Genomic DNA, 10,986 nt, shown 5'->3' on the forward strand with positions numbered 1-10,986 from the left:
ACTAGTCAAGCAACAGCCTGACATAAACATCCTTACGGAATCATAACTTAGAGATATTGTCCCAGACATCACCATCCCTGGGTATGTCCCGTCCCACCGGCAGGACAGACCCAGCAGAGGTGGCGGCACAGTTGTATACGGTAAGGATGGAGTTGCCCTGGGAGTCCTCAACATCTACTCCGGACCCCACGACGTCTCGTGGCATCAGGTCAAATTTGGGCAAGGAAACCTCCTGTTGATTACCACGTACAGCCCTCCTTCAGCTGATGAATCAGTGCTCCTCCATGTTGAACACCACCTAGAGGAGGTACCGAGGGTGGCAAGGGCGCAGAATGTACTCTGGGTGGGGGACTTCAATGCCTATCACCAAGAGTGACTTCGTAGCACTGCTACTGACCGAGCTGGCCAAGTCCTAAATGACATAGCTGGTAGACTGGGTCTGCGGCAGGTGGTGAGGAAACCAACAAGAGGGAAAAACATACTTGACCTCATCCTCAGCAACCTGCCTGCCACAGACGCATCTGTCCATGACTGTATCGGTAGGAGTGACCGCCGCACAGTTGTGTGGAGACAAAGTCCCGCCTTCACGATGAGGATACCCTCCATCGTGTTGTGTGGCACTACCGTCGTGCTAAATGGGATAGATTTCGAACAGACCTAGCAACTCTGGACTGGGCATGCATGAGGCGCTGTAGGCCATCAGCAGCACCATAATTATACCCTAACACAACCTGAAACCTCATGGCCCAGCATATCCCCAACTCTGCCATTGCCATCAAGCCAGGGGATCAACCCTGGTTCAATGAAGAGTGCAGCAGGGCATGCCAGGAGCAGCACCAGGCATACTTAACAATGAGGTGTCAACCTGGTGAAGTTAGAACACAGCACTACTTGCGTGCAAAACAGCATAATCAGCAAGTCAGCGACAGGGCTAAGCGATCCCACAACCAACGGATCAGATCTAAGCTCTGCAGTCTTGCCACATCCAGTTGTGAATGGTGGTAGACAATTAGGCAACTCACTGGAGGAGGAGGCTCCACAAATATCCCCATCCTCGATGATGGAGGAGCCCAGCATATTAGTGCAAAAGTTAAGGCTGAAACATTTGCTAAAGTCTTCAGCCAGAAGTGCCAAGTGGATGGTCCTCCTCCGGAGGTCCCCAGCATTACAGATGCCAGTCTTCAGCCAATTTCATTTACTCCATATAATGTCAAGAAACGGCTGAAGGCACTGGATACTGCAAAGGCTGTGGGCCCTGACTATATTCCAGCAATAGTACTGGAGACTTGAGCTCCAGAACTTGCCGCGCCCCTAGCCAAGCTGTTCCTGTACAGCTACAACACTGGCATCTACCTGGCTATGTGAAAAATTGCCCAGGTATGTCCTGTACACAAAGCAGAACAAATCCAACCCAGCCAATTACCACCCCATCAGTCTGCTTACTCTCCATCATCAGTAAAGCAATGGAAGGAGTCATCAACAGTGCTATCAAGAACACTTGCTTAGCAATAACCTGCTCACTGACACCCAGTTTGGGTTTGGCCAGGGCCACTCAGCTCCTGACCTCATTACAGCCTTGGTTCAAACATGGACAAAAGAACGAATTTCCGAGGTGAGGTGAGAGTGACTGCCCTTGACATGAAGACCGAGTGTGGCATCAAGGAGCCCTAGCAAAACTGGAGTCAATGGGAATCAGGGGGAAAACTCTCCACTGATTGGAGTCATACCTGGCACAAAGGAGGATGGTTGTGGTTGTTGGAAGTCAGTCATCTCTGCTCCGGAACATCACTGCAGGAGTCCCTCAGGGTAGTGGCCTCGGCCCAACCATCTTCAGCTGCTTCATCAATGACCTTCCTTCCATCATAAGGTCAGAAGTGGGGATGTTCGCTGATGATTGCAAGATGTTCACCATTTGTGACTCCTCAGGGACATGAGGGACATGTCCAAATGCAGAAAGACCTGGACAATATCCAGGTTTGGGCTAACAAATGGCAAGCAACATTCGTGCTACACAAGTGTCAGGCAATGACTATCTCCAACAAGAGAGAATCCAGTCATCGCCCCTTGATGTTCAATAGCATTACCATCACTGAATCCTCCACTATCAACATCCTGGGGGTTACCATTGACCAGAAACTGAACTGGAATAGCCATATAAATACTATGGCTACAAGAGCAGGTCAGAGGCTAAGAATCGTGCGACGAGTAACTCATCTCCAGACTCCTCAAAGCCTGTCCACCATCTACAAGGTACAAGTCAGGAGTGTGATTGAATACTCTCCTCTTGCCTGGATGAGTGCAGCTCCCACAACACTCAAGAAGCTTGATACCATCCAGGACAAAACAACCCGCTTGATTAACACCACACCCACAAACATTCACTCCCTCCACCACCGAAGCGTAGTAGCAGCAGTGTGTAGCATCTACAAGATGCACTGCAGGAATTCACCAAGGCTCCTTCAACGGCACCTTTCAACCAGGCGACCACTACCATCTAGAAGGACAAGGGCAGCAGATAGATGGGAACGCCATCACCTGGAAGTTCCCCTCCAAGTTACTCACCATCCTGACTTGGAAATATATCAGCCGTATATCTTCACTGTCGCTGGGTCAAAATCCTGGAACTCCCTAACAGCACTGTGGGTGTACCTACACCACATGGACTGCAGCGGCTCAAGAAGGCAGCTCACCACCACCTTCTAAAGGGAAGTTAGGGATGGGCAATAAATGCTGGCCCAGCCAGCAAAGCCCACATCCCATGAATTAATAATAAACAAAAGGGACAGAACAGATCTTGCAGCTCAAAATGCAGCAGCCATAAGGCACTGTGGGCAGCAGAATTGTTTGCACCATTATCAATACCCTCATGGTCTGATGTATCCCTCATCCTCCCATTACCATCAAGTCAGGTAACCAAGGTTCAGTGAAATATGTAGTAGATGCCAAGAGCAACATCAGACATAGCTAAAAATGAGCTGCCAGGCTGATGAAGCTACCAACACAGGACTACATGCTAAATAGCGGAAGCAGCCTGCTAACGGCAGCTAAGCAATCACGTGCTCAAAGAACAGGTCAAAGCTCTTCAGCCCTACCACTTCCAGTTGTGAACGGTGATTGACCGTTCAATGCCCTCCAGGAAGACGATGCCCCTTAAGTCTCCCTATCCTCAATGGTGGTGGAACCAAACCGAATGGAGCGAGCTGAGGCCCCAACACTTATTCTTGTGGCACTTTTGCGAGTTACAACATACAAAATTCAAAATGACACATTTAGTCCGACTGTTTCCTGTCCTTCAACCAATCCTCTACCCATGCTAAAATATTACGCCGAACTCCACAGGCTCTTGCACAGCAGCTTTTTGTGTATTCTCTGCCTCTGTGTCCCGATCGATCTGTCTGTCTGCCTCTCCCACCTGTCTGTCCCTAATCACCCTCTCTCTCTATGCCTGACAGATCAGAGGGATTATATCTGTGAGTACTGTGCCCGTGCCTTTAAGAGTTCTCACAATTTGGCCGTTCACAGGATGATCCACACTGGAGAGAAGCCACTACAGTAAGTATCTGAGGCCTTTAGACCTGGAGATCAGAAGTGGTTCCCCCCTCCTCTCTCCTTGCTCCTGACCCCACGGACCCTCTTCCCTCCATTCCCCATGCACGTTTTCCTTCCTCCACTCTTATCTGCCCCTATTTTCCCCACTATCTCCCCATCTTCCCCCCACCCCAAATTTCTATACCTGTCTTTATCCCTAACCAGACAGTCTCCACATTCTGTCCTCTTGTGCCATGTCTCCCCCTCACCTCTACCTCCCCCAAGTCCTTTCACCTCTCCCCCGGCCCTGCATGACTTTCCCTCTTCCCCACTGGCACCTCAACTCTCCCTCTTCCCCACGGGCACCCCGACTCTCCCTCGTCCCCACGGGCACCCCGACTCTCCCTCGTCCCCACGGGCACCCCGACTCTCCCTCGTCCCCACGGGCACCCCGACTCTCCCTCGTCCCCACGGGCACCCCGACTCTCCCTCGTCCCCACGGGCACCCCGACTCTCCCTCTTCCCCACGGGCACCCCGACTCTCCTTCCCCACTGGCACCCCGACTCTCCTTCCCCACGGGCACCCTGACTCTCCCTCTTCCCCACGGGCACCCTGACTCTCCCTCTTCCCCACGGGCACCCCGACTCTCCCGCTTCCCCACGGGCACCCCGACTCTCCCTCGTCCCCACGGGCACCCCAACTCTCCTTCCCCACTGGCACCCCGACTCTCCTTCCCCACTGGCACCCCGACTCTCCTTCCCCACGGGCACCCTGACTCTCCTTCCCCACGGGCACCCTGACTCTCCCTCTTCCCCACGGGCACCCTGACTCTCCCTCTTCCCCACGGGCACCCCGACTCTCACTCTTCCCCACGAACACCCCGACTCTCCTTCCCCACTGGCACCCCAACTCTCCTTCCCCACTGGCACCCCGACTCTCCTTCCCCACGGGCACCCTGACTCTCCCTCTTCCCCACGGGCACCCTGACTCTCCCTCTTCCCCACGGGCACCCCGACTCTCGCTCTTCCCCACGAACACCCCGACTCTCCCTCTGCCCCACGAGCACCCCGACTCTCCCTCTGCCCCACGAGCACCCCGACTCTCCCTCTGCCCCATGGGCACCCCGACTCACCTCTGCCCCCCGGCACCCCGACTCTCCCTCTGCCCCACGGGCACCCCGACCCTCCCTCTCCCCCATGGGCACCCCGACCCTCCCTCTGCCCCACGGGCACCCGACCCTCCCTCTGCCCCACGGGCACCCCGACCCTCCCTCTGCCCCACGGGCACCCCGACCCTCCCTCTGCCCCACGGGCACCCCGACCCTCCCTCTGCCCCACGGGCACCCCGACCCTCCCTCTTCCCCACGGGCACCCCGACCCTCCCTCTGCCCCACGGGCACCCCGACCCTCCCTCTGCCCCACGGGCACCCCGACCCTCCCTCTGCCCCACGGGCACCCCGACCCTTCCCCTTTCCCTCGCCTATGCAGTTCGCTGCCCCCCCTCCCCACTGCACGTCCAGAATCGCCCCTTCCCCCAGCTCACACCCCCAGCCCTCGGATCCTCCCACTCCAGTCAGCTCCCAGACACCATCCTACTTCCCTTTGTCTCCCTGACCCTCCCCTCGGCTCCCCAACGGCTACCCCGCCCCTTCTCACACGGTAGCACGTCCCTCTGGCTTTCAGACGTCCTCTGGCTCTCCATCCGCCCCAAGCTCTGCCTCCACAGATTCCCGGAATGGCTTTCCCTGCAGCACCATGAGAGGCCCTCTCTGCACCCCAACAGAGGGGTAGTCTCCACATAAATTTGATCGACCCGCCCTCTCTCCAGGGCACTCCTTGCCACCCCTTTCCTCGTCCAAGCTCTGTCCTCCTCCCAACCACTCTCAAAATCCCTCCATCCGCTCATCCTCCTCCTCCTAGCACTGTCCTGCTCACCGACACACACTGTCGCCTATCTCTTTTCCAACCCTACTCTTCATGCTCTCTCTCCCCACCTCTCTCGCCGCCGCCTCCCCCATCCACACTATTTCCCCCCCGCTCCCCCCACTCCAATTCCCCTGGCTTTCCTGCCCCACCTCTGGCTCTCCCCCTCTTCACCCTTCCCGAGCACCTCAATCGCTCCCCTCCCGCCACCCCATCCGACACCCCCCATTCAGCATCCCTCCCTCCCTCCATTGTCCCCCTCTCTCCCTTCTCCATATCCCTCGCCTGCTCCCCGCCTCGCTTCCCCCTCACACAGTGTAAAACTAATGGTCTCCCTCACCCACTTTCTCTCTCTCTCTCTCTCTCTCTTTCTTTCCCCAGGTGTGAGATCTGTGGCTTTACCTGCCGACAGAAGGCCTCGCTGAACTGGCACATGAAGAAGCACGATGCTGACGCTAACTACCAGTTCTCCTGCAACATGTGCGGGAAGAAGTTTGAGAAGAAGGACAGCGTGGTGGCCCACAAGAGCAAGAGCCACCCGGAGCTGGTCATCGCTGAGGCGCTGGCTGAGAGTGCGGAGGTTGTGCAGTCCTAGACCCTCCCAGTGCATCCTGAGATAGACTCATGCCATTCGCAACCTCTCCACCCCTTCCCCACAATGTCGGAGCGAAGAGGAGGACGAAGTGCGGGTGGTGGAGCGGGAGAGAGAGACATAGAGAGAGAGAGAGAGCGAGACAAAGTGCCACCCTCCTCATTTCAACTGAACTGGTGTACGCATTGGGAGAGGGACATCTTCAGTCAAACCCAGACACCCTCCCCCTCTCCTACCCCAACCGTCGCTCTCATTGCACCCCCGCCCCCCCTCCGCCATGTCCACCAGGAAAGACCCCCCAGTCCCAAGGCCCAGCGTCACATTGGGGACCGCCGCAAACTCTGAACGGGCTCCGGCAAGGGTGCAGCGGGGACAAGTGGATGGTGGGGGGGAGGGGGGGTGGAGGTTGCAAGCTTGTCACTGCATTCACAAGGTAGCTGAATGATTCCCCGAAGCATCGACAGAGTGCTGCAGCATGTGGTGGTGTGTTTCTGTGTCCTGTGTTAATAGAGAGGGAAGGCATCTCATGTACGGCCTGAATTGGGTTGCAGTGGAGGACTCGGGAGCGGGGTGAGCAGCCGGATCCCTGTTCCTCGCCACTGTCCAGTGACCCCCCTGGGTTAGACAGAGGAAGGAAATCAGCCAGGATTTGTGCTCTTGATCACTAGCGAGTGACCCACCCCCCCCCCCCCCCCCACTGCATTACAGAGAGGGGGAATCAGTTGGGGGTTTGTGTGTGTGAGCAAGAGCTGGGGTTCTGGGATGGCTCCCTCTCCTTTGCCTTCCACCGAAAGGACAATTCCGGGCAGGTTGGTTAGGAGGCAGCTCCGTCACAGCGAGAGGAAAGGGACATTTCATCCAGCCGTCATTCCACATTTCATCCTGTCGCTTGAATGCTGTGGGGAAATGCATGGGATCTGACTGCCCTCGGAGGCTGGATTTACTCATGAGCTCAGTGCGAGAGAGGATTAAAACGTAAGCATCCCACGTCGTTCTGCACTCCCCTGGAAGAAAGCAGTGACATGCTACTGGAATTAAAAGTGTGCGAGCGCTTGCAGGATTGCATGTTTCCTCGTGCATGGCGGTGGGGGGGTGTATGTGTGTGTGTGTGTCTGTGTGTCTCTGTGCACATAAGTGAGGGTGTCTGAGAGCATGTACATAGGACTGAGTTTGAGCACAGGACTGAACCTCGACACCAGTGGGTCTGAATGGACGCGCGCGCTTGTGTAAATGTGTGCTGCACCGAGTTGGGTTAATGCACAAATGGGCGAGGGCACCGGGTTGCAGTTGTGCACTAGTGAATGTAAATGTGGGGCTGAGAAGTTAAAAGAGGGCTTGTGCATGGGAGTACCTGTGAACACAACTTCATGCAAGGCAGTAATTGTGAATGGCTGTACGAGAAGGTGGGTGTGTCTGTGTGTGTGTGAGAGTTTGCAAAGGTGTATCTGAGCATGTGTGTGGAAGTGCACACACAAGGGTGAGCCTGTATGTGCATGTGTGTGTGCTTGTTCCTGAGAGTTGTGCTGTGCTGGACCAGAGCTCTCTCTGCTCCTGATGGTGTAAATACCTGTAGTTAAGTGGGCCTATAGTCAGACTGTTGGAAAGAGTTGATGGATGTAGTTGGATTTATACCGAGTTGGAAATCTCACGGGGGTTTTTGTTACAGTTTCAAGTTATGGGTTGCATAGACGAAAACCATTAGACTCCACTGTGAGCACTGTTTAGTAGAAACAAATCTGTATAATTAACTATTAAAAAAAAAGAGCAATAAACACAGTATTTTCTTCCATTGTGTTGTCTTTTTACGGGTTCCACTGCATCTGTGTGCCTCATTTGTCTGCCTGTACTCTCTGCATGTGTCTATATTATGTTTGCCTGTACTCTCTGCATGTGCCTGTGACCCTTGTATGTCTGGGTATGCACTCTGCATGTATGTGTTTGTTGTATGCCCAACTGTATTCCCCACACGTTTGTATTCCCATCTGCCTGTACTCTCCACGCGCCTGTATTTGTTGTCTGCCTGCTCTCCATATATTTTTGCCTACCTGTACTCTCCACATGTGACTATTGTGTGTTCTCTGCCTGTGACTATATTACGTGTGTCTGCTTGAATTCTCTACATGTTTGTGTTCCCTGTGTGTCTGCCAGTTCTATTTCCATGCGTTATTCTGCGCCTGTCTATATCCTCTGAATATGCTTGTTCTCTTTTTACTCTCTACCTGTACTCACTGCATGTGTCTCAGTTCCTTGTTTGCCTGCCTGTATTCTGCATGTCTACCCATACTCTGCATGCCTTTATTACCTGTGTCTGCTTGTGCTACCTGTTCAATGTGTGTGCCTTACTCTCTGCATCTCTTTATTGTCTGTCTACCTGTATTCTCTACTTATGTTTGTATTTCCTGTGCTCTCAGCCTGTGCTCTGAATGTGTTTGCGTCTGCTTGGAGCCTCTGCATGTATATGTGTCCCGTGTATCCGTATTGTCTGCATATGCCCCCTGCAGGATGCACCTCTCTTCCCTCTCTGTCTGCCTGTACTCTCTTATTGTCCTAATTCTGTGCCTACCTGTTCTCTGCATATGCCTATGCTTTCTGTGTGCCTGCCTGTGCACTGCATGTGTCTGTGTTGCTCCTGTGTCTGCCTGCACTCTCCATTTGTCTCTGCTCCATGTACTTTCAGCTTGTATTCTCTGCATGTCTGTGTTCCAAATACTCGCTGCCTGTACTCTGTGCGTCTATATTCTGGTGCTCTCTGCCTGGACTCAACGCTTGTGTCTGTATCCCTGGATGCTCTAGGTGTCTCTGTTCTGTGTGTGTACGCCTGTATTCTCTGAGTGCCTCTGTATTCTCTGTCTGCCTGAACACTGCATGTGTCTGTATTCCTTGTGTCTCTGTGGACTCTGCATTTGTATATGATCCATTTCCTCCTGTACTCTATGCCTGTGTTCCCTGTGCATTCTGCATGTGTGCATTCTGTTAGCATGTACTTTCCATGTTAGAAATGTATCTGTTTCAGCATACAGCTACAGGCTACAGTTCTGTCTGTGCCAACATTTGTAATTGAAAGACGCGGCAGAAACACTTCAAGTTTAGTTTTTGTTTGGAGGTTTCATATGATGCTGCTGTCGAAGAATAGCTATTACAGCTGAACTCCACCTTCCTGGTCCCCTTTGCTTCCATCCTCTTTGTGAGGCTCTGACCTTACTTCATTTCTACAGTCTCCAAGTTGTACTGATCAGTAGCCTTTGCCTCCAAGACACTTGAACCACTCAGTATCAGTCACCATTGAGGTGCCCCTCGACTTAATATGGTGATTCCCCAAGTTGCTCAGGAAGCATGAATGTTCAGGTGAGTGAGGCATAGAATGGGTTTGGAGTCTGACTGATGAAGGAAATCTGAATGTACACAATGACTGATTGGGCCCAGGCACTGGACCCATGACCACTACCTGCCAACTCTGCACATCACCCTTTTGTGGACACATTTCCGACTGTTTTCAAACTTTCAATTGTAGATTTTTGGAAAAAAAAATAAAAGAAATCTAAAATGTTAGAGTATGGAAATACATTTTTTATGAGTTTCAAAATTGCATCTCAATGGTTAGTTTTTCGGGTGAGATGCTGAACCTCTGGCCTCTCAGGTGGATGTAAAAGACCCTGTGGCATTATTGCAAGTTAGAACAGGGGAATTCTCCTTTGTGTTTTAGCCAACATTAATCCTGGTTTTGGAGTCTTGGTGTGCATCAATTGTCTGCAGTCTTTCCAGATTACAACAGTTCTGCAGTTCTTCACTGAAAAGCTTTTTTTTTGGCGATGAATCTGGGGTCACGAAAGGAGATCTTGAACGCACAAATCTGTTCATAAATTTGTTTATAAATTCACAAATTTGTCTCCTTCCCTGAGGCTATGCTACATGCTTACTGTTGTTTGTGTGTGGCCTTGTGTTTCTTTTTGCCAATTCTGTTTATGTAACAGCCCATTCTGTGTGTCTGACATAGTCTCTCAGCCGCAGAATATGAAGAGACAATGTCCTCCTCTACCCTTTGTGTCTGACGCTTCCTTTCTCCCTCTTCACACAAACCACCACCCACCAACTGTGTGTCTGAGTCTGTCCATTTTGCTATGTGGCTCCCAAATCTTACTGACTAAATTCCTGCAACAATACAGCTCAATGAATTCACTGCAGTTTTAGTTCTGAACTGACCCAGCTGCTTCAACCATCTCAGAATCATAATACTCCAAAGAGGTGTGAATTTGCCCGAAACCATTAGGAAAAAAAAACAAAGTGTCAAAGATGTCTACAGCACAGAAAAAGGCCCTTCGGCCCAACGAGTCTGCACCGGTCAAACAAGTACCTAACTATTCTAATCCCATTTTCCAGCAGTAAGCCCATAGCCTTGTATGCCATGGCATTGCATGGGCACATCCAAATACTTCTCAAATGTTATGAGGGTTTCTGCCTGGGTTTCAGGCAGTGAGTTCCAGATTCCCACCACCCTCTGGGTGAAAAAATTCTTCACATCCCCTCTCAGCCTCCTGCCCCTTACCTTAAACCTATGCCCCCTGATTATTGATCCCTCCAGCAAGGGGAGAAGTTCCTTCTTGTCTACCCTATCTATGCCTCTCATAATTTTATACACCTCAATCATGTCCCCCCTCAATCTCCTCTGCTCTAGGGAAAATAACCCCAGTCTATCTAATCTCCTCTCATGACTAAAACTCTCCAGCCCAGACAACATCCTGGTAAATCTCCTCTGCACTCTCTCTAATGCAATCACATCCCTCCAATAATACGGATTCCAGAACTGCATGCAATACTCTTGTGTCCTAACCAACGTTTTATACAGTTCCAGCATGACCTCCCTGCTCTTATATTCTATGCCTCAGCTAATAAAGGGAAGTATCCCATATGTCGTCTTAACCACCTTACCTACCTGTTCTGCTTCC

General features: G+C 52.2%; 1 protein-coding gene across 7 annotated transcripts in view; it reads left to right on the top strand.

Moving 5' to 3' along the window:
• LOC144672011 (uncharacterized) overlaps positions 1-7,832 on the top strand; it is an 81,297-nt gene extending 73,465 nt beyond the window's left edge. For all 7 annotated transcript variants that reach the window (XM_078533945.1, XM_078533944.1, XM_078533943.1 and 4 more), the window contains 2 exons: positions 3,453-3,552; positions 5,833-7,832. In XM_078533945.1, coding sequence (XP_078390071.1) covers positions 3,453-3,552; positions 5,833-6,046 — 314 coding nt within the window. In that variant the 3' untranslated portion in view covers positions 6,047-7,832. The remainder of the gene's footprint in view (positions 1-3,452; positions 3,553-5,832) is intronic.
• The last annotated feature ends 3,154 nt before the right edge of the window (positions 7,833-10,986 follow it).

This window comes from Cetorhinus maximus, chromosome 35, assembly GCF_964194155.1.
Source record: "Cetorhinus maximus chromosome 35, sCetMax3.hap1.1, whole genome shotgun sequence".
NCBI classification, from domain to species: domain Eukaryota; kingdom Metazoa; phylum Chordata; class Chondrichthyes; order Lamniformes; family Cetorhinidae; genus Cetorhinus; species Cetorhinus maximus.